The sequence below is a fragment of the Lepidochelys kempii genome, chromosome 8 (genome assembly GCF_965140265.1).
Source record: "Lepidochelys kempii isolate rLepKem1 chromosome 8, rLepKem1.hap2, whole genome shotgun sequence".
Classification (NCBI taxonomy): Eukaryota; Metazoa; Chordata; order Testudines; family Cheloniidae; genus Lepidochelys; species Lepidochelys kempii.
Genome location: NC_133263.1, coordinates 39,085,680 through 39,109,571, shown reverse-complemented (window position 1 = coordinate 39,109,571; position 23,892 = coordinate 39,085,680). Strand labels below are relative to the sequence as shown.

General features: G+C 45.1%; 1 protein-coding gene across 3 annotated transcripts in view; it reads left to right on the top strand.

The window, feature by feature from the left end:
• Positions 1-23,892, top strand: part of DIAPH1 (diaphanous related formin 1) — a 163,969-nt gene that overhangs the window by 24,402 nt on the left and 115,675 nt on the right. For 2 of the 3 annotated variants that reach the window (XM_073356162.1, XM_073356164.1), the window contains exons 2-3: positions 22,520-22,546; positions 23,407-23,565. In XM_073356162.1, coding sequence (XP_073212263.1) covers positions 22,520-22,546; positions 23,407-23,565 — 186 coding nt within the window. The remainder of the gene's footprint in view (positions 1-22,519; positions 22,547-23,406; positions 23,566-23,892) is intronic. The other variant, XM_073356163.1, reaches the window with a different exon arrangement.

Below are 23,892 nucleotides of genomic sequence, written 5' to 3'. Positions count from 1 at the left end.
GGGATGGGGCTGTGGGTGAGGGGTTGGGGGTGCAGGAGAGTGCTCTGGGCTGAGACTGAGGTGTTCAGAGGGTGGGAGGGGGTCAGAGGTGCAGGCTCTGGCCAGGCGGCTCTGTGCACTGCCTTGTCCGCAGGTGCTGCCCCTGCAGCTCCCATTGGCCATGTTTCCCAGCCAATGGGAGCTGCGGGGGTGGTGGTTTGGGTGGGGGCAGTGTGCGGAGCCCCCTGGCTGCCCCTACACATAGGAGCCGGAGGGACAGGAGACAAGCCACTGCTTCTGGGAGCCACAGCACATGTGGAGTGGAGCAAGCCCCCGACCCCGCTCCCCGGCGGGAGCTTGAGGGTCGGATGCGGCTTCCTGGCCATAGTTTGCCCACCCCTGGACTAGAGGATGCATACAATAGGTAATATATCCAGGGATTTGGAGCAATCATATTTTTGAATTGCTCCGCTCTGGTACCAATTGTGACTGCTCCAGCTCCACTCCAACTCCACTCCGTGCTCCAACTCAAATTAATTTTTAACTAAATAAAAAAGTGCATACTGTAATTTTGAAAAAACATTATTTTAATCAGACTTTTAAAACAATTTAAATGTCATCAACAGTGATACAAACTAGAATAATTCATAATTCATTCTGTAAAAAATTATTGCAACAATCAAGTCGTCTTTCATAGCCTGCTGCAAATAATTTAAAATTAACTTTAAAACTGAAAACGGTTGCTCTACGCTAGCTTGAGTTGTTGGTATGCTCGAAGCAATTCTACAGGCAGCCTGAATGCAATGTGGGTAGCTGTGAATGGCATCAAAAACAGATTTCAGAGTAACAGCCGTGTTAGTCTGTATTCGCAAAAAGAAAAGGAGTACTTGTGGCACTTTAGAGACTAACCAATTTATTAGAGCATAAGCTTTCGTGAGCTATAGCTCACTTCCTCAGATGCATATCGTGGAAACTGCAGCAGGCTTTATATATACACAGAGAATATGAAACAATACCTATTCCCACCCCACTGTCCTGCTGGTAATAGCTTATCTAAAGTGATTTCCAGCACAAATCCAGGTTTTCTCACCCTCCACCCCCCCACACAAATTCACTCTCCTGCTGGTGATAGCCCATCCAAAGTGACAACTCTTTACACAATGTGCATGACAATCAAGCTGGGCTATTTCCTGCATAAATCCAGGTTCTCACATCCCCCCCACCCCCATACACACACAAACTCACTCTCCTGCTGGTAATAGCTCATCCAAACTGACCACTCTTCAAGTTAAAATCCAAGTTAAACCAGAACATCTGGGGGGGGGGGGGTAGGAAAAAACAAGAGGAAACAGGCTACCTTGCATAATGACTTAGCCACTCCAAGTCTCTATTTAAGCCTAAATTAATAGTATCCAATTTGCAAATGAATTCCAATTCAGCAGTTTCTCGCTGGAGTCTGGATTTGAAGTTTTTTTGTTTTAAGATAGCGACCTTCATGTCTGTGATCGCGTGACCAGAGAGATTGAAGTGTTCTCCGACTGGTTTATGAATGTTATAATTCTTGACATCTGATTTGTGTCCATTTATTCTTTTACGTAGAGACTGTCCAGTTTGACCAATGTACATGGCAGAGGGGCATTGCTGGCACATGATGGCATATATCACATTGGTGGATGTGCAGGTGAACGAGCCTCTGATAGTGTGGCTGATGTTATTAGGCCCTGTGATGGTGTCCCCTGAATAGATATGTGGGCACAGTTGGCAACGGGCTTTGTTGCAAGGATAAGTTCCTGGGTTAGTGGTTCTGTTGTGTGGTATGTGGTTGTTGGTGAGTATTTGCTTCAGGTTGCGGGGCTGTCTGTAGGCAAGGACTGGCCTGTCTCCCAAGATTTACTTAACTTTTAGCCTACCGATAGACTCCATCGCCTCACAATCTTCCTGAGAGTTTTTCTCGAATAATGCTTCATTATTCAATTATGAATTGCAGAAACTCGCTGGCTTCTTTCTTGTTTATCCAATTCCTTTTCGAGGGTGTCATCTTCTGAAGAATTAGTGCTTGAATTATCTCCATTTCCCTGTGATGGTTGAAGACGTCTCAGGAATGAGGGGAGGGATAGCTCAGTGGTTTGAGCGTTGGCTTGCTAAACCCAGGGTTGTGAGTTCAATCCTTGAGGGGGCCATTTAGGGATCTGGGGTAAAAAATGGGGATTGGTCCTGCTTTGAGCAGGGGGTTGGACTAGATGACCTCCTGAGGTCCCTTCCAACCCTGATATTCTATGATGGACACTCAAACAAGTTCAGAGTGGAGATGGAAGTTTGAGAACAGCCTGCTATTTCTGAAGGATGTGAACTTTCCAAAACTGAAAATTCAATTGTTGATGACTCCTTTTGTTGTGTTTTGTTTTCTTCAGTCTCTTTCGCCAAGTTCAAATATAGCAATAGATTTTGTTTTTTGAGTCGTTGAGCAATATCAAGGAGCCCTTCCTTTGCCTTTGGTATTTCCTTTGAGGTAAGAAGTATCCAATACTGTGGGTCAACGTAAACTTCAGCAAGGAAATTAATATTGTCAAAAAGGCTTCACTTCATGTTTCTGCATGGAGGATAGAATTCCTTCTGCAATTGGTCCACCATTTTCTTGCAAGAATTTTGACAGTTTTTACCATTCCTTCATTAAAACTTCCGGGGTTAGATCGACAGCTTGAAGATTCATGGTTGTTTGGTTTGGCTTTGGCAAGAGGTCTCGCAGGTTCTTCACTTAATCCCATTCAGCTTTTGTTAACTTGAGTTCTCTTGTTCCAGCAGCAGCCGCTTGTTCACAGTAAGATTGAAAAACGAGAAGCCAATCAGTCATCGCAAATGTTGAACCCCAGTGAGTCACAGTATCCAATGATTGAGTCACCCCATGTAGATCAAGCAGAACACTTCGAATACTTGGGGTTCATAGTTTGACAATGAGTTGTTGAATTTTTGCCAGAAATTTCTTCTCATTTTCTTTGTTCGGTCCATCCCAGATTGCCAACTGAAGAGTGTGAATACCACACCTCATCAGTTGAACTTTTGAGTCGTCCTCATGAAGCCATGTTGGAAGTATGAGGCTAGGTCATTAACTCATTGTGCAGCAGCATCCATGTTGAGTTCGATTTCATCCATTCCTTTAGTTCCTTCATCAAGCAAAATAGCTTCAGTTCTGTCCACATCCCTGTTCTCAGAGGTAGAAATGGTTTCACTGTCGTCACTGAAATTTTTGACGGCATATGTCATGTTTGCTGCATTGTCAATGCAGATGCTCAGCACTTGCATTTCCCTGATCCCAAATTTTTCTAAAATAGCTTTTACTTGACTTTTCACGTACAAACAATTGTGATGCCCTTCAGTGTCGATTATGTCCAATGTTTTTACCACAGCTTTATCTTTTCCTTCTTTGTAGTACTGAGCATTGATTGCAAGGAAATTGCTGTTTCCACGGGTTGCCACATCCATTTTCAGGTAGCACAATTTTTGCTCCAAAGCTTGCTTGAGCTCTTTGCGACCACTAAATGACTAACTGCATTGTGCCCCATCGAAACGCCAAGCTGCCGACCCATTTCACCTGCAATTTTTTGGAATCCTTTGTTCTTTAGCCTGAAGGTAGTGAACGCTGTTGAACTCATTTCCATCAGCCCTTCACGGGAAGTATTGGCATCCATGGTGACTGTAACCTTTGAGGACTTCAAATATGAGTCAAGGTTTGTTTGCTCAATTTTGGAGCAGTCAAGATTTTCTGTGCTCCGGCTCAGCTCCAGCTCTGGGCAAAAACCTGCAGCTCCATTGCTCCGCACTCCAGCTCTGGGCTCTACTCCAAAGCCCTGAATATATCAGAGAATCCTCTCCAACAACCAGGAAAGCATTAGAGGTGTGGGGGAAAGAACTCTTTCCTTCCAGCAGTTGGTGGAGGATTATATTAGATAGCTACTAGCTAGAGGAAAGTACATAAATTAAGTCTCTATGCAAGGGGCCAGAGAAAGCATCCTAGAAATCACAGCAATCTCCTGCATTCCAGTAGCTGAGGTTAAGTGGATATTGGACTGGGTTTCTCTTACTGTTGAGGGTTGGGAGCCATCTTTGCATCAGCCTCTGGTTAATGTGTGTGAGGTACACTTTTCAAGCCCGGTATGAATGATTCTTGCCACTGAAGTACACGTGTAGCTGTTAAACACTACATGACAGTTTAAAGCAACTGAAACTGCAGAGGGAATTTAGGAAGAGTGTAATTTCCTGGATTAAATTTTGGCGGGAACATCCCAGAAGATTAATACTATTCTCTTATAAATTATACCATAGGATCTTTCAGGGCTTTGATTTCAGTGAACGATAGTGGTGATCCTGCACTTTTAGGACACCCTGCAGTTTTACCAATCTCCTGACTAAAAGGATCCTACTAACCTACAGGGCTGGCTGAGTCCATGGTGTTTTGTGGTGCTCCAACTTAGCTCTTTAGACAACTGGCTGTCTGGAGATTGGGAGCAGGAGGAATGGTGGATGTGGCTCAAGACCTCATTTCCTTAAGCTCAGCCACAGCTGCTCTAATGGCTCCATGTGAGAGAACTGGGTATGTCTTCACTGCTGTTAAGATTCTTTTACCTGGGTTTTATCTCTGCCCTCACTCATCTCTCCAGGGGTGGCATGGGACAATTTTCTTTCTTTGGCAGCAGCCTCGTGCTCCCTTTCCCCCCAAGGTCTACTATGCACCCTACATGCCCCCTTCATTAATTCCTACTAAATGTGGCTACTTCTCTGTGCTACTTGTGTCTCTTAGGACTTAGCTACACTTGCGAGTTATAGCGCAATAAAGGAGCCCCGGGCGCACTAGCTCACTACCTGTCCACACTGGCAAGGCACGTAGAGCGCTCTGACTCTGTGGCTACAGTGCTGCTGGTACTCCACTTCAGCGAGTGGAATAACTTTTGCTGCACCCCCGCTGGAGCGCCACTGCGCCAGTGTGAACGAGGCTCTGATCCGCCTGTGGAAATGTCCCATAATCCCCTTAAGTCAAGTGGCCACTCTTGTCGTTGTTTGGAATTGGATATAGGAATGGGGAAATGCCCGTTGAAAGCTCCATTTCTGACAGCCGGCTGCTTATCTTCTCCAAGACAAAGCAACCATTACTGTGGAATGCTGTGTGTATGGGGGGGGGGAAGGGAAGTCTGCTGCTGTCTGAACTTACAAGACAGCATGCTGACATGCTCTCAGCCCCCCAAAAACCCACTCTCTCCCCCCACATACAACACACTCCCTGTCACACTCCACCCCCACCTCCCCATTTGAAAAGCATGTTGCAGCCACTTGCATGCTGGGATAGCTGCTCATAATGTACCGCTCCCAATGCCGCTGCAAGTGCTGCAAATGTGGCCACGCCAGTGCGCTTAAAGCTGTCAGTGTGGACAGACGGCAGCGCTTTCCCAACTGTGCTCTACGAAGGCTGGTTTAACTCAAAGCACTCTACATCTGCAAGTGTAGCCATGCCCTAACAGCAGCAGAGCTATAGGAGGAGGGCTATGTCTGGTGGTTTATAGCTGAATGGAAGGACAGACAGATGAGCCTTGTGGGGGAGTATTTGTCTTGCAAGGTCCAAGAGCTGCCTCATGCCCAAATTGGAATGGATGGTGGTGAAATATGAGCAGGAGATAGGAAGGGGGAAAGAGTAAGAGATGTTGAGTATCATTTGGAAATTACATTTAATCTTTTTTTTAAATTTCCTCAGTCTGCAAGGATATTAGTCCCCTTTGCCTCTGCCTTAGTATCTTATTTGTAAGGTCAAAAGTTCTAGCTGCAGAGTACCTCCTAGCACCACTCTGAGGTAATGAGTACAGTACTAGCTAAGGGAGAATGCAGTGCTGGATTGCCAGAACTGCTTCCTGCACAGCCCAGGGTGTTCATGAAGTTCTCCTGTCCAAGAATCGACTTGGTTCAATGCTGGGTTCTGACCTCACAAGCTAAGCAGAGTATCATAGAAGATCCCTGTTTAGCATGGTTTTCTAGTGGCACCTGTGGAAAGGTTCAAGACTAGCAGAGTTCAGGTGTTTACTCCTGGGGGAATTCTGCGCCACTGCACATGCGCAGAATTTATGTCTCCCACAGATTTCTTTGCTTCCCCTCAGACAAATGACTTTCTGATGGGGAAGCAAGGGAATCCAAAAGAGCAGTCATGCAACCTTCCCCAGCAGTATGTTTTGGGTGCCCAGGGCAGCCAGCAGAGAGGTAAATCACTGTGGGGCAGGAGATGGGACTGGGGAAGACCCGGCTGGTGCCTCCCGCTCTGTGTTGGGCTTAGCTGCTAGTCCCTGCTGGCCTGGGGAGGACAGGACTTCCTCTTCCCACGCACAGCATCCGGGGTTGGGTGAGACCCACACCCAGATTTCTCCGGCTGCTGGAAGCTCTGCAAACTCGCCCTCCCCCCTGTTTCCTGCACCCATTGCTCCTCAGCTGCATGGGGAGGGATCCCTGCCCAACCCTTGTGCATCCAGACCCCGTCAGACACAGACCCTCCCACCAAGCTTCACCCCCACACACTCAGAACTCCCCCCCCCCCCCGATGAGCCACACTTTCTCTGCACCTGAACCACCACAATGAGCCACCTGCACCCGGATCCCCACCCCACTGAGTCCCAACCAGCTGCATCTGGACCCCACTCCCCCAGCATCTGGACCCCTCACCAAGCCCCCTACACCCAGACCCCTCTGCCGAGCTCTATTCCCCTCACACCCAGATGACCCCCGAGTGAGCCTCAACCGCATTCACTTGGACCTCCCTTGGAGAGTCCCATTACTATTGCACCCAGAACCCCCCCCAATAAGTCCCTGTGCATCCAGATCCCTCACTGAGCTGCCCACACCCAGATTGCCCCACACAGAACCCTCTCAACCCACACCTGGATCCCCCCACACTAAGCCCCTCCATGCTTGGATCCTGCCTTGCTGAGCCTGCCTGCACAGATCTGGCATGGAAGAGTGGAGCCCTGGGATGTTTCTGGGGCAGGCCCGGTCCTTGCGCTATGTCAGGGTTGGGTGCAGCCTCACCGTTGAGTCCGTGTCCCTGCGGGGAGCTGCACAGTGATCTCCTACCTCTGTGTAGCCGGTGGCCTGTGCTCCCCACTGCCATGCTGGAGCCTCCACATTTATTTGACAAATAAAGTTTGCAGAATGTTGCAGAATTTTAAAATATTGTGCACATAATTTTCATTTTTTTGGTGCATAATTTTTAATCTTTTGGCACAGGATGCCCTCAGCAGTAGGTGTGGGCTATTCTACAGTATATGGCCACTACGTGGAAGAGAGATGCTTATTGCCTGCTTGCCTGGTTTAGAAGGAGAAGCAGAAAATGTTTTACTGTCTGTTCTTGTATTCTGTTCAGAGCTGGACCATGTTTGTTTTGCATTTGCATTTCCACTTCCCTTTGCTTCTCTCCTATCTGGTCTTTGTTTGCTCCATATGCTCCACCAGTTGAAAATTTGAAGCCTTCCAAGAGGGGGTGTTGTTTGTTTAATTGTGGTGCCATGTGCAGGGGGACTGTGGCAGAACTCTAGGGGTTGCTTACCATGCCCTGTATGTGGGGGTCTCTTGGGTTCTGCATATGTTCCTAGTATGGGAGCTCAGTCTGTCCCTACAGAAGAAGAGGGATATATGTTTACTGGATGTGCCACTTGTTGATTTAGTGTGGGCCATGTGTGTGTTATGGGCTTACTCTTTCCCTGATGAGGTGGAAACCTCCCCTGAATGGCACTCTGTTCTCTAATTGGATAATGCCCTGAGGGCTGGGAGCTGGAGCAGCTGCTCTGCTGCTGTATGCCCTTGGCAGCCTCTTCATGGTTCACTTCAAGATAGGTCTGTAGGCCCCTGGAGTTTTGGGGTTGAAAGTAACTGAGCTGTTTTCAGGGGTTATGGCACAGTTGAGGTGGATGTCTGGCCCTTGGTGTGGGAATGCATCTTTGGCTATGGCCATATCTACACTATGAGGGCTATAGCTGTGCTGCTGTAATGCTGTAGGGTAGATGTTTCCTACAGTGACAGAAGGGGGTTTTCCTTTGATGTCGTTAATCCACTTCTCCAAGTGGCAGTAGCTAGATTGATGGACGAATTCTTCCATTGACCTAGCCATATCTACACCAGGTTTAGGTGGCTTAACTGTGGCACTCAGGGGTATGAATTTTTCACAACCCATAGTAATGTAGCTAGGTCTATCTAATTTTTAAGTGGAGACCAGGCCTATGTCAATAACTTTGAGAAACCAGAGGTATAGCTCTGAACAGCACAGTTTCTCATATGGGACTGATGAGCTGCAATAGCTTTTGGGGCTGACTTTATTGTTTCCTTTTCTGCCTTTCTTTTTTTTTTGGTAAGGAGAACATTTTTACTAGGTCCCCACATGTATGGGAGGTTTTTATGGATTGGAGTAGGGGGAAGGAACTAGAAGGGGCAGGGAATAGATTAGCCTGCAGAAGAGAAGAATGAGGGGGGATTTGATAGCTGCTTTCAACTACCTGAAAGGGGGTTCCAAAGAGGATGGCTCTAGACTGTTCTCAATGGTAGCAGATGACAGAACGAGGAGTAATGGTCTCAAGTTGCAGTGGGGGAGGTTTAGATTGGATATTAGGAAAAACTTTTTCACTAAGAGGGTGGTGAAACACTGGAATGCGTTACCTAGGGAGGTGGTAGAATCTCCTTCCTTAGAGGTTTTTAAGGTCAGGCTTGACAAAGCCCTGGCTGGGATGATTTAACTGGGAATTGGTCCTGCTTTGAGCAGGGGGTTGGACTAGATGACCTTCTGGGGTCCCTTCCAACCCTGATATTCTATGATTCTATGATTGGAGAGAAGAGGGATGGAAAGGGCCGTGTCACCTAGAACAGGTTCTACCTGTGATCTGCCCTCTTGTGCAACTATTAGAGAGATCCCCATACCAGCCTTCAGGCTGACTTCTAAATGATGGCTGGGATGATTTAGTTGGGGATTGGTCCTGCTTTGAGCAGGGGGTTGGACTAGATGACCTCCTGAGGTCCCTTCCAACCCTGATATTCTATGGTGTGGTCTAATGTTGAGTGAAAAAGTCCAGCTAGAGTGAGCTAAGGATTTGGATGGATTTGTGCGATGTGAATTGTTCCAGTAGGAGATCCCACCTATTCTTTGGTCACGGCGTGCTCTGGGAATGTTTATGGATGGCATGTCACTAATCTGTACTGTGGATAGGAGATTCCATAAGAGGAGGAATGGCCAGTGATATAGCTACATAGCTATTGGTTTAGATTTAAGAACACAAGAATGGCCATATTGGGTCATACCAATGGTCCATCTAGCCAAGCGTGCTGTATTCTGACAGTGGGCGGTGCCGAATGATTCAGAAGGAGTGAACAGAACAGGGCAATTCACTGAGTGATCCAACCTGTCATCCAGTCCCAGCTTCTAGCAGCCAGAAATTTAGGGACACCCAGAGCATGGGGTTGCATCCCTGACCATCTTGGCTATTAGCCATTGATGGACCTATCCTCCGTGAACTTATCTAATACTCTTTTGAACCCAGTTATATTTTTGGGCTTCAATACAAGCCCTAGCAATAAGTTCTTAATTTATAGGGCACCTAAAGTATCTTGAGCCCTTTACCAGGGTGGATAAAAATCAATGATTTTTTTTAAAAAATCAAAAAAATTGGATTTTTTTAATTTAAATCGGACTTTTTGATAAAATGCTTTGAGGAAAAAAAACTAACATACATTATAGCTCAAAGATATCTCATCAAGGAATAGGGATTATAAATTCTAATTCTATAGTATGAGACAATATATTCATGTAATGTTTAAGAAAAGTTTTGTAAATGAGTTCCAATAGTTCATGGATTAGGGACCCAATCTTATGGGGTTCCACAGGCTTCTGTATAGATTTTGGTTGATCTTTCTATCTACCCAATGGGACTATGTGCTCAGTCTAGAAGATACAATCAGAGATGTTTAGTTTTGCAGTTCTCAAACTGTGGATTTGTGTCTCCAGAGGTAACATGCTTGTTAACAGCAAAAATGTTTTTAAATAAATAATATAGAGGTGAGAAATAACAGACCTCAACTCTATTGTCCCTCTGCAAATTTGTGTACACAGAGTCAATCCCTTACCTCTCTCTAAAAGTGCAAAGTTTCAAAAAGTTCAATGAATAGAAGATTGTTGGGGGCCGAATAGATCTGGACAAGGAGAAGAAGTCTGGAGATAAATGTGAGAAGTGAGGGACATATTCTTGTTTTGTTAAAATATCATATGTTTGCTGTAGAAGAAAAAAATCCAGAATACTTAACATTGTTGTTTTAGTTAAATAAAACAATTTAAATGTCTGTCTGGTGATGTTCTCCTTCTCATACAGAATGGCAAGAAAATCCTCCAAATATTAAGGATTAACCTGTTGAATTGGAGATAGTTCACCTCCCAATGACTTCATAAATATCTGCTTCAATTACCTTTAGTAAATGAAATAACCAAACAATCATTCATTTTCTGATTTAGCTGTAAAACTAATCTGAAAATTTTCAAAATAAATCACTGTTTAAAAATGTATAAGTGTGTACCTTCTTAAAATGAAACCTACATCTATCTCTGAGTTGTGAAGAATATGAATTAAGGTTATAACAACCAACAAGAATGCACTTTTATATAGAAAACCATTATTAAATCGAGTCTTCCTGACTAGTGATTTAAATAATGATTGAAATCAATTTGATTTAAATCAAATCCACCCTACCCTTTACAGACATAAACAGGGACACAGTCCTTCCCTGCAGAGCTTACATTCAAGGTAGACAAGTAAATGAGGGAAAAGAAGCAAGAGAAGCTGGTGATCAGCCATATGTCATATTCTGTGATGATAGTCTCATTTCTAATCTGTTTTGTTATGGTTGGAAGTACTAGGCTTTACAAGCCTCATAGGGTATGCCTATACTGTCATTAGACACCTGCATTTGGCCTGTGGTAGCTGATTCAGGCTTGCAGGGGTTGGGCTAAGGGGCTGTTTAATTGTGGTGTAGATATTTGGGCTCTAGGACTCTCCCAGCTCACAGGATCCTAAAGCCTGAGCTCAAGCCCAAAAGTCTACACTGCAATTAAACAGCTCCTTAATCTGAGCCACATGAGACTGAATCAGTTGGCATGGGCCAACCGTGGGTTTTTAATTGCAGTGTAGACATACTCATGAAAGAGCATTCATAGGAGGAACCTGCAAGAGGAGGGGGTGAGGCAGGGATCTGCTACTTACTTTTTTCTTGGATATGAAGAATCGGGGAGTCACAACTGGGGGTATGGGGTACTGTTCACCTCAGCCAGCTAACAAGCGTTAAAATTACAATTCCTAGTTATAGACGGGGACATAGAAAGTAGACCTAGAAAGAGCTCTGCAAGTCAGTACGTGATTGTCTGTGCAGTCTCCAGGGCTTTGTTCCATGCACTTATATAACAACCTAGTAAATTCACCATCTGGAAACTTCCTGATATTCTGCTTCTATGGTCTTTTTCTTGATTAAGGGGTTAAGCCTTGAAGAATGAGTTTTAATATCCTTTCCAACATTTTTATTGTTAATAACAACTCTGGATATTCTTCATATCATATTTAATAACAAAAAAGGCTGGAAGGGATATTAAACCTAATGCTTCAAGATTTAAAGCAATCTCTAATTATTTGAAATCAAGATGAGACCGAATGTGGGGGACAAATAACCTTGCCATAGGCAGATATGGAATACTTATACCTTTCTCTGATCCAGCTGGTGCTGGCCAGTGTCAGAGAAGGTACTGGACTAGATGGACCTCAGGTCTGATTTAGTCTGGCAGTTCTTATGCTCATCATCTCTTGATTCCTAACTATACTTCCTAGTTCCCTGCTTAGTAGTACCTTGGTGCCTCTCCTTAAAATGCTTCCTAGAGTATTAGCCTGTTCTGTGCCCCTAAATCAACCCTTTAGTAGCCACCCTTTATATATTTAGCTTTCTTTCCATCAGCCATTTCTACTAGCTCACCAGGTCACTTTTGTTGCTCCTTTGAACTCTCTCCAATTTGTTTACAATTATTTTTAAACCCTGGCTGAGAATAAAGTGTTTCCTTTTGACAGATACCCAGACATTCCCCTGTAAATTGTGAGCTGTTTGTGAGATCTGAGTAGTGTTTCTGTTGAATAAACAGGAAAGATTTGAGTATTACCTCTGTCATAAGTTCATTTCATAATTGTTCTGGAGCTGCTGGTTCTCCACCAGATCCATCCCATGAGAATTTTCCTCTGTGTCGAATTACAAGGAAAAGATCTCCAGTGAGGGAGAGGAGACCAAGTGGAGAGCCAGTGGCATGCTGTGGGTGAGAACTGGAGAAATAAATGTTCAGATGTTGCACAATAAAGCATAGTTCAAAGTGACTAAAAGTGGCCCAAGGAAGCTACCCTTTGGTTCTCTCAATACACCAACATGGACTTCAGGCAATTAACTGAAGAATAGGAATTAGGACTTCAACAGTGGACTCTGGGTAGAACAGAAAAGTGCACCAGACAACTACAGGCCCCAGTCAGACTGGAGTGTTGTGCAACATCAGTGTGTGCCTCCAGGGTTAGAAGACCCCTTGGAGACATAGCAATCTGTATGTACAAGGAAACAGTAGAGAGGTGATGATTAACAGATAATGCTCATAATTAGTCCATTATTGACCATCCTTATGGTGCTTAGTGACAGACACGCATTGCTCAGTTCCTTGAGAATCATAGAATATTAGGGTTGGAAGAGACCTCAGGAGGTCATCTAGTCCAGTGCCCTGCTCAAAGCAGGACCAACACCCACTAAATCATCCCAGCCAGGGCTTTGTCAAGCTGTGCCTTAAAAACCTCTAAGGATGGAGATTCCACCACCTCCCTAGGTAACCCATTCCAGTGCTTCACCCCCCCCCCCCCGCCCCCCAGTGAAATAGTGTTTCCTAATATCCAACCTAGACGTCCCCCACTACAACTTGAGACCATTGCTCCTTGTTTGGTCATCTGCTACCACTGAGAACAGCCGAGCTCCATCCTCTTTGGAACTCCCCTTCAGGTAGTTGAAGGCTGCTATCAAATCCCCCCCTCGCTCTTCTCTTCTGTGGACTAAATAACCCCAGTTCCCTCAGCCTCTCCTCGTAAGTCATGTGCCCCAGCCCCCTAATCATTTTTGTTGCCCTCCACTGGACTCTCTCCATTTTGTGCACATCCCTTCTGTAGTTGGCAGGGGCGGGCAAAACTGGACGCAATACTCTAGGTGTGGCCTCACCAGTGCCGAATAGAGGGGAATAATCACTTCCCTCAGTCTGCTGGCAGTGCTCCTACTAATGCAGCCCAATATGCCTTGGCCTTCTTGGCAACAAGGGCATACTGCTGACTCATATCCAGCTTCTCATCCACTGTAATCCCCAGGTCCTTTTCTGCAGAACTGCCACTTAGCCAGTCAGTCCCCAGTCTGTAGCAGTACATGGGATTCTTCCATCCTAAGTGCAGAACTCTGCACTTGCCCTTGTTGAACCTCATCAGATTTCTTTTGGCCCAATCCTCCAATTTGTCTAGGTCACTCTGGACGCTATCCCTACTCTCCAGCGTATCTACCTCTCGCCACAGCCACGAACTTGCTGAGGGTGCAATTCATCCCATCATCCAGATCATTAATGAAGATGTTGAACAAAATCGGCATCAGGACCGACCCCTGGGGCACTCCACTTGATAATGGCTGCCAGCTAGACATCGAGACGTTGAGCCCGACGATCTATCCAGCTTTCTGTCCATCTTATAGTCCATTCATCTAATCTATATTTCCTTAACTTGCTGGCAAGAATACTGTGGGAGACCGTATCAAAAGCTTTGCTAAAGTCTAGATATATCACATCCACCACTTTCCCCATATCCACGGTGCCAGTTATCTCATCGTCTACAGCCTTCTTTCTCTGCCATAGGAACCCCCTTGCCACATCCTTAGTGGCATCCCATCAGACTTACTCTTGGCAGGTATAACAGGAGAGACTGCCTCTTGTTTATCAGGATGTACTCACTGCAGAAAATGCCTCTGCAAGCCTATCCTAACTCTCCTCCCCATCTCCAAAACAACTGTTTTAGGATGAATAATGGGTACATTGAATTCTTGCAGAGGGTTGCAAGAGCCAGCCAAAAGGGGTTGGTTTTGGGAAGCAGGAGAGATTGGAGCCAGGAGGGAAGCAGGAAGGGGCCATGCATATTCTTCTTCGAGTGGCCTGTGTATATACTTACTCTTGGGATGTGACAAAGATGCAGCTTGGACCTTTGGAGTGTTGTCACAGCTACAAATGTTTAGAGAATGGAACTAAAAAATAATTTTATTTGCCAACCTCCTCCATTCCTTCCAACTGCAGTTGGACTAGGAACCTTGCTGGGTCGACAGGGGATGGATCACTTGATGATTACCTGTTCTATTCATTTCCTTTGGGGCACTTGGCATTGGCCAGTGTTAGAAGACAGGTTACTGGGCTAGATGGACCTTTGGTCTGACCCAGCGTGGCCGTTCTTATGTTCTTATGTCTTTGGACCTGGATTTATTGGAACGGATTGTTCCCTGTGCCACAGCTTCAATTTTTATTCTCTTCTCTTCTCTTCGACTAAGGATCTGAATCCTGGCACAGGTCCTTGATTCTGATATGTCAGAATAATAATAATAAAAAAAGAAATCAGGGTTCAAGAGATGTGCCTGTAGCCCTGCCTTTTTTCTTGCTTTGAATGCACATGTAGTATTAGGTCTAGATGTGGGAAGGTCATTTACCTCCTTGTTGCTTCATGTGCAGGACCTTCATCCCTAAGGCCAGAAAGGAGTATCAGAATCTCCTCCAAGCTATGATATTGTGTAACCCACACACCTTCTGGGTGTGGGGTTCTGTCCCATCTAGTGGCACTGAGACCGTTTAGAGAGAGTTAAATAAGTCTGCTCTACAGCCTTAGCTAAGAGCCAGTTGGCTTTTAACTCATGCTGTAGAGGCTCATGCACGAAGCTACAGAGGTCCCCAGTTTGATCTGCCGACGACTGGGGTCTGTGAGCGTTACAATTGCAGGAAACTTTAGCAGCTAAATCCTCTGAACCCAAAACAGGGACCCATAGGTGCTGGGAGATCAGCCGTGCTCCGACCCTTGAAGGGTTCAAAAAGCCCTGCAAAGTTCCAGTGAAGAAGACAGACACCAGTGCGGGTTACTATGAATCTGCAAAGATCAGATCCAACCAAACAAACATTTGACCTCACAGGTGTCCGCCTCTACTGAAAGAGCCAGTCTTTGAGAGCTAACAATCCAGTCCTTGAGCTGCTTCTTGCTGAAGAAATCCAAAAGAGTACCCATAGGGCTCTAGCATTTGAAGTCAGAGTCACAGCAAAGGGTGGTATTTGAAGCCAAACCTGTAGTATGGATCAACACCATGTCCTGAATCCAAGGCCATCATTTCCATGTTCAGAACCTCATTGTAAGCCCAATAAGGTCTCCAATGCTTCCTTAAAGACATTGTTTACTGTAGTGAGTTAGGTTCATTGTGTAAAATACTTAGAACACCCATAATTCGGATCCGTCTTCACAATGGGACTCTCTGTGTAGCATAGAATATGTTATCCTCATTGCTTACAGATAAAGGAAAAAAGGATAAGGTGGTGAAGCAGTTTCTCCTCTTTCTCTGGGAAAGGAAAAAAAAATACAAGGCAAAACCTGTTTCTTAAGCTATGTAAACCTCTCTTGAGATATGTGACCCTCCCTCTAGGACTCCCTACTGGTTCCCCAGGTAAATGTCTTATACACCTTTTGGCTTTTCACTTAACCCAGCAATCTCACTCACTGGTCCGGAGGGGACAGTCTTCTTTTTTTGTCCCAGGCATACTGTCTGAAGAAGGACTAGAAGAGCCTTTTGAACCTCTGGATATAGCAATAGATCTGGATGTTCAAACTTCATTGGATAACAATGTAGGTACATCTACTACTTCAGCCCCTGCAGAAAATATGCTCTAATTTCACAAACTCAGGAAGGATAGCTACTATCTTAAACATCCCTTAGGAAACCTTAGAGGACACTGCGCACCTAGGTTTTTTTATATGCTGGGTTCACTCTCTAGGAATAAGATTACACTGCCAGTTTTAGGCAGGTTATTACAGATGGCAAACAAATACCTAGCTAAATCCAGCATCTGGATAAGGAATTTCTTTAATAAAAAAAAAAAGAGCAAGTTATACTAGCTGCCTCCTGAGTGCTTCATTGGCAGTGGCAGCTGCCCTTCAAAGAGCTAAAGGGACTGGAGTCCACTCTAACTCTTCCAATAGAGAGGGTAAGAAGCTAGGTGCTCTGGATAGAAAGATGTTCTCTTCTGTCACACTGGGCATTAAAGTGGCAAAGTATCAGCTAGTAATGTCCAGAAACCAATAAGATCTGTGGAAGGAAAAAAGCTCTTTTTTCCTGTCATGGCCAGAAGACTAGATAAAACTTTCCAAAGCCCTTATTACCAAAGATAGGTCAGTTGCTAAGCATACCTTGAGAGCATCCTTCAATTCTTCTGATATGGCTTCTAGGAAAGGGTAATGCACTGTCAGATCAGCTGAGCCTTGTCTTGCATGATTGTTACAAGAGTCACTTAAGAACTCAGTAGCAAATAACATCTACTAGAGAGATATACAGAGAGAGACTCATTTGTGACAAGACACAACTCCAAATATCAGTGCTCCAGTGCAGGAGCAGATAACCAGACCCTGTTGGATGTGTTTCTTCTAGTCTGGGAGAGTAGTTCTCTGTGTGTTCACCCCCAATTCTTGTAATATAGAGAGTTCTTGTGGACAGTCAAAGAAGACAAAGTTATTCTGAGTGCCTTGGTCTGTGCAAGGACGTAACTATCACCTATTGCTATTATTAATCATGTTTATTATGGTAGTGCCTTAGAGCCAACCAAGAATGGGGCTAGGTGCTGTGCAAACAGAGTAGCAGATGGTTCCTGTCCCAAAGAGCTTACAGTCTGTCTCAGGGGTGGCCAACCTGAGCTTAAAAGGAGCCAGAATTTACCAATGTACATTGCCAAAGAGCCACACTAATACATCAGCAGCCCCCCCATCAGCGCCTGCACCTCCCGATCAGCTGTTTCATGGAGTTCAGGAGGCTCCGGGGGATGGGACGGGATGAGGGGGAGGAGCGAGGGTATGGCAGGCTCAAAGGAGGGCGCGGGAAGGGGTGGAGTGGGAGCTGGGCCTGTGGCAGAGCAGGGGTTGAGAAATGAGCAATCCCAGGCACATTGGAAAGTTGGCGCCTGTAGCTCCAGCCCCGGAGTCTGTACCTATACAAGGACCTGCATATTAACTTATGAAGAGCCGCAGATTGGTCACCCCGGTTTATCTGGACAATACTGACACGGGGAGGGAGTGTAACACACAGGCAGAGTGAATTATGTAATGACAGCAGAGGTCATTCTTATTTCAGCAAAAAAAATTTTAGTTGGGTTTAGTTAGGAGGGGGAGTGAGCTGAACGGAAAGGGAAGTGAAGGGGGCAGGGCAGAGAAGAAAAGGGGTAAGGGGGCAGGTGTGAAGGGAAGACACAGGAAGAGGAAGGTTGGAGCAAACATCCAATCAGTGCCAGGCAGAGACAGTCCAGTTAAAACTGTAGAAAGTCCTCTGTGTCTAAAGGACCAAAGATATGCTTTGGTTGCTTCTGCCCCTACTACATGGAGCTTTGGCTGGCTCCGCTCTGTAGTTTTGTCCCAAGGCCACATGGGTCCCAATGCCCCTAGAGTGTTTGGAGTTTCCCCTACACACTTCTGGGCATAGTGGGGAGAGGTGGTTCCCACTTGTAGGTTTATTTGTCTCTCCACACAATTGCAGACCTGTTGACCCAGCAGAGAGGTTGGATTTGTCATCCAAACCCAGACTCTCCACTTTACAGCATGTACCATAGGACTTTGACAGATCTGGAGCTGTCCTGCTTGGGAAAAGTACAGGTGATTCTGTTAAACTTCAAGAAGCAGACAGCTTGTCTGTGCTGTGATCATAAGTGGAAAATTATTCTTTTTGTGAACAACCAACAGTGATACAAACCTAGCTTCAGTGCCTATTCAGTCTATACTGTAGTACTTACTTCATTTAAAATCCTTGGGCATTTCTTATTGTTGGTAAAAGTACATCTCAGCTCATCACAGCTTAATTGAGCAAAATACTGTATTTAGCCACAATATAGTAAAAAGATTCTTGAAGGGATTAATGAACGTCTACTCTTTGGTTAGGAAACACACACTGACATGGGACCTCTAGTACTTAGCTCATTAAACCTCCCTTTGAACCCGCGGAACAATGTTCCCTGCTTCACCTCTCAATTTGTACAGCCTTTATGGTAACTATTATTTCTGCTAGAAGAGTGAGCACACTGCACGTTTTCATGGCTGATCCCGCCCCCCCCCCACTTCTATGGTCTTTCACAAAGATAAAGTAGTTCTTTGTCCACACCCAAAATTTCTTCAAGGTGATAACAGAATTTCATCTCAATCAGTCCATAAACTTGCATTTTTCTTTAGGACTCGCTCAGGAGATGAAAAGCATCACTACACACCTTGATGTGTTTCCCTTTTAGAATAGGTCTAAAGAATACAGGAGATTACGTAGACTGTTTCCTCTCTTCTGAGGAAAAGAGTAAAAGTCAGGCAGTCTAACCGAACAACTTTCCAAGTGGGTTAGACTCTGTTTTTTATAAACACACCTATTTTCTTCTTCAAGGATGGCTTAGAGTGCACTCAGCAAGAGTGAAGGTCACTTACATGGCCTGTTTTAGACATATCCCCATATTGGAGAAACCGTAGAGCTGCAATTAGGAGCTCAAATCATATATTCATATGACATTCCTTAGATCTGGCAGGTAGATCTGATGCATAATTTGGTAAAGCGGTATTGCACTCTGTATAACCAGGTCTCTTCATCCCACCATCCAGAGGGGGGAGAACTGCTTGCCAAACTCTCAAAAGTGGGAATGTGTGGAAGCCATTCAGGAATAAACGAATGTTCCTCATCTATAACCAGAGTTCTTCAAGATGACCTCTGCACGTTCACTCTTCCCCATCCACCTTCCCCTTTTTCTAAAAGTCCTGATTTCAGCTTTGGATCTGACGAGGTGGTGGAAGGAACATAACATAAGAACGGTCATAGTGGGTCAGACCAAAGGTCCTTCTAACCCAGTATCCTATCTTCTGACAGTGGCCAATGCCAGATGCCCCCGAGGGAATGAACAGAACAGGTAATCATCAAGTGATCCATCACCCTCGCCCATTCCCAGCTTCTGGTAGAGGCTAGGGACACCATCCCTGCCCATCCTGGCTAATAGCCATTGATGGACCTATCCTCCATGAACTTATTTAGTTCTTTTTTGAACCCTGTTATAGTTTTGGCCTTCACAATATCCTCTGGCAAGGATTTCCACAGGTTGACTGTGTGTTGTGTGAAAAAATACTTCCTTTTGTTTGTTTTAAACCTGCCATCTATTAATTTCATTTGGTGACCCCTAGTTCTTGTGTTCTGAGGAGTAAATAACACTTCCTTATTTACTTTCTCCACATCAGTCATGATTTTATAGACCTCTGTCATCTCCAACTAAAATGGTTGACGTGCCACATCCCACTTTTATAGCCCTGCCTTCAAATGTTTGGAGGGGTAGGGGATGTGAGAGTTCTGCAAGAGGTACTAACTACTACTGAAGGGTTCCACCATACAAGCTGTACTGTTGCTATGCCCTAAGGGTAAGAATGTGCAAAAATCTATTGAAGAACTCCAGTTACAGATGAGTAGCCTCCCTTTACCTTGCAAAGGCCCCTACAAAATGCCTCCTTGCTCTGCCATTGGAACTCCCCCAAGGTGAGGGAGTTAGGAATATTGGTAACATGTAACTGGTACTGGTGTGGTGTGTACTCTGTTGCACAATGGGAGCAACTTCCACACAGCACCGTCTACGTTTCACAGCAATATCTATCCTGTCACCATGAAACATCCTTCATCATCACCCCCACTCAAACACACACAGCTATGGCTCAGAGTTGAAAATAGCAGCTGATGTAAAACTATCTGATTATTTTCAACAGAGATTTTTTTTGAGGTTGAGCTTTTTGCTATACTCTTTAAGTATCCAGATCCATTTCCTGGGCCTCAGCTGCCTTAATGTTGTCCAGGTGGCCTGACTCAGAGCTTCCTTCCCCCATCCCAATGTGTGATGAAGAAGTGGGGAATTTGTAATCCGCTTTAGCAGCTCACTTCCCTGGGTCGCTTCTGCTGTTCTGCCGTTGGCCCAGCATACCAGTTTACACACGTGGCTCCCTCTGTTCCTTGACCAAGCTGGATTCCAGCTCTGGCTCCATGGAACAGAAAAGCAGGGAGTGTGCCCTGTAATCTAGTTAACTCACTCTTGTGGGGAAACAGCTGGAGAGCAAGAGGTGGCTCCAGGCAGGTCCTGGGAGGGCAGAGAGAGAGAATGCAAAATATCAGCTGCCTAGCTGCAGCACAAGGAGGAAATTCCTTGGCAAACACAATTATCTTGAGAAAATGCCAAATAGCACAACCACAGAATCAAAGTCCATGGTGCCCTGACTGAGATGAAGGATTGTAGTTCACACCTCTTAAAGTTACTTTCTTCAGGCTCTCTGCAGACATTTGAGTTGGTTAAATTCAGATAATGTTTTCAAGGTTATTTCTACAGCAATAAGGGCTAGTAGAAAAATTTTTAAATGAAAGCTGAGGTTCTGGAGTACAGTTGAACAGCAGAGGATGAATTTCACAGCTGCAGAGTTTTGAAATACGTTGAGCCCTTTAGGGACCTTTAGTGGTGTCAAAGGAGCTTTTATCTTGGTTCTCTCAGAATCATGTGATCTTTGGATAACTTTTGGAGATGGGAAGGAAGGGAACTCTTGTGTGTAGTGTGGGCCATTCCAAAGCCCTATTAAGGGTTTAAACTATGTGATATGTTGGAGGTGGTTCACCTTTATGGCATTATCTTAAATTGTGGTGCACTGAAGTGAGCTGTAGCTCACGAAAGCTTATGCTCAAATAAATCGGTTAGTCTCTAAGGTGCCACAAATACTCCTTTTCTTTTTACCCCAATTCTGCATTTGATGCTGTAGTACAAGGGATGCGTATGGAAAGGAGCTATAATCCACGTTCTCTGTGATGCTCTTAACATCTGTTTCCAGGGGGCCTGATCTTCATTGACTGTATTGTTACACTCTCTCTGTCATTAGAGCAGCAGCAGATCTGCTCCTTGTTATTCCCATATGTTGATTCTTTCTGCCCTCTGCTGGAGTCTCTGGTTTATGACAAATCAAAAAGCTGCAGTAGTGGAAATTACAGTCATGTGGATTCTGGATGCAGATAATAAAAAAACTAGGGAGCAAGAGTAATGAACTTCGCATTGCAGACAGAATTACTCCCTCAGTTAAAGATGGGAAAAGATGAGAGCCTGTCATGGAGTGTCCTGAAAGGGGATTTGCATTAAGGTGGCCTGCCCTTATGGAATCCATTCTTTATATCTGCTAAACACCCCTGATGATCCACAGAGGAAGGGTCATAGGTAATTCAGGTAGTTAGTTTCAACCTTTTGTGTGTCTGTGTAGAGTGGCAGGGAGGGAGAGAGGGAACTTGGTGTCTCTTTTACATTCCTAATAATTTGAAAGCAAACTGTCCCAGCTTCTGAAGTCATCACCTGTATATTCTGGGACGCACATACCCAAAACCAGGATTCCACCTGAAATGGAATACTGAGGTCCAACGTGCCCTTTAAGAGGACAGATCCCCTTCTGACAAAGCTGAGGGGATGGCAAGACCTGTGGTTGTCAGTGACGTGATTGAACTGAAAGGGCCCGATTTTCCTTTGCCTGGGCCATTCCTCTTATGTACAATGCCAAGTCTAAAACAAACTGTCTTGGCTGTTGAGATCGGGAGCAAGGGTTGCAATATAACAGGATTAGTTATGGTCCCACCATGCAACGATGTCCCTCCATCTGGTGAAAGCATAACTAATCCTGTCCCTTGTCCCGGATGGGAGATAAGGCCATACCTCTGCCTTCTGTTGTAAGGAAAGAGGGAATCATATATTGGAATAGATTGTCCCCTTCTGGCTGGGGACTAGATCCATGTGGTGGATTTGGTTTTGCTTTCCCCAAAAGGAATTCTTGAAGTCTTGAGTCAATGTGCATTACTAGAAAAGGTTTGAGTATGAGACAAAACTAAGTCAAAGAGGAAAGAGAAGGAAGCTTGTGCTTCGTGCAGTAATTGCTTCCCACTGCTCATGCTCTCATCTCTCAAATCTGTGGAACTGCTGTATGTCTGCATTGGTGAGTTAAATCTTTCCTCAGTGGTAGTGTGCAGGATATGGGAGTTTGGCATTGTTGTGTTCTGTTCACTCTGAACAGGAGTGGAACAAGCTGGGTTGTCACTACCCATTTTTTCTTCTCACCCTCACACATTCTGTGTTTGGAGGTGTGCCTTGTATCACTGATTTGTTTCTCCTCTTCTCCCTCCTCTTTCTGTCCCACAGACTTTGAAGCGGCTCATGGCGGATGAGGTAAGGATGGTGGTTTTCTTCTGCATGTGATGTCTCCTATTTGCTGTAACTTTCCTGTGCCTGGCTGTTTCTGGTTCCTCTGCTTGTTCTATTCTAGTCTTACTGTTTGAAGGCTTCAGCCCTTGCTGTCACATGGCTGCTCTGTGTGTGTTGTCTCTCTCATAAGGCATTTGCTTCTCTAGGATTCTCTAACTCTGCTTCTCAAACTATGACCTTGCATGCTCTGCTGACTCTTTCCTCATAAGCACTGGTTTAGTAGGCAATCTGAACACTGGCATTTTCCAGAGGGTTGGCTTTGCAAGACTGCTGACTGCAGGGATAGACCCTGTTTGTTGGCACCCAGGTTTTTGGTGTTTTAGATTTTTAGATTTCCCTGGAGAGGCATTGAATTCACATGGGAGTTGGCATTAGCAGTACCAGCAGATTTCTACTTATCCTCTGCCGGTGATGGTACATGGACATCTGGACAACACTGACTAACCTTGCAGTGTGTGACTTGTCAGACACATTGAGTAAAGGTGCTCCAGGGGTACAAAAACCCTTATCTACCACTTGGAGGGTCTACAGAGAATTTTGTCTCTGGTCTGTGAAGTTTCAAAAGTTTCCCTACTAATGTGCACCTGGTAGGTCCACAGATCACAAGTTACGGCCTCTTGGTGTCAGAAGTACCCCCAGACCGGTTGTGCTTTCTCTATCCATTGCCAGCAGTGCAAGCGTGGGAATGCCAAATATAGGAATGCAATTAGGGTAGTATGCCTGGCATTGGTTTTGGGACAGCATGTGTGGTTGAGGGTGATCACCGGAGTTGAGAGGTGCGAAATGAGGTTGTGCTGAGTTTGATTTCTGTTTCTCTCACTTAGCTGGAGCGATTCACTAGCATGCGGATAAAAAAGGAGAAGGAAAAATCCAATGTTGCTCATAGGAATTCCTCTGCTTCCTATATGGATGTTCCTAGTGCAGGCCAGATGCTACAGGAAATCACAGATCAGGATGTGCTGGGCCTCTTTGAACAGATGCTGGTAAGTTAATGACCCCAATGCAAATGCCCTTCCTTCCTTCACTGTGTGCTCTCTGGGTGTTTATCTTCCATTTTCCAGGACAAGAGGTGGAGACTGTAGTGCCTCTTAGTATCCTAGATGACTGGTGTTACACCTCATAACCACGATGCCTTATGTCAACCTACACCTCCTACCTCCATCACCATTGTAGAGCCTGCTCTGTTTCCTCACAACTCTCCAATGAAGGGTGGTCTGCTTTGATTCCTTAGCCTGTCATTTTTCACAGATAGTATAAGACAATGGTTCTCAGGGTTTTCCTGTGTAGACCTCTTCCTTCTTGCCTCTCAG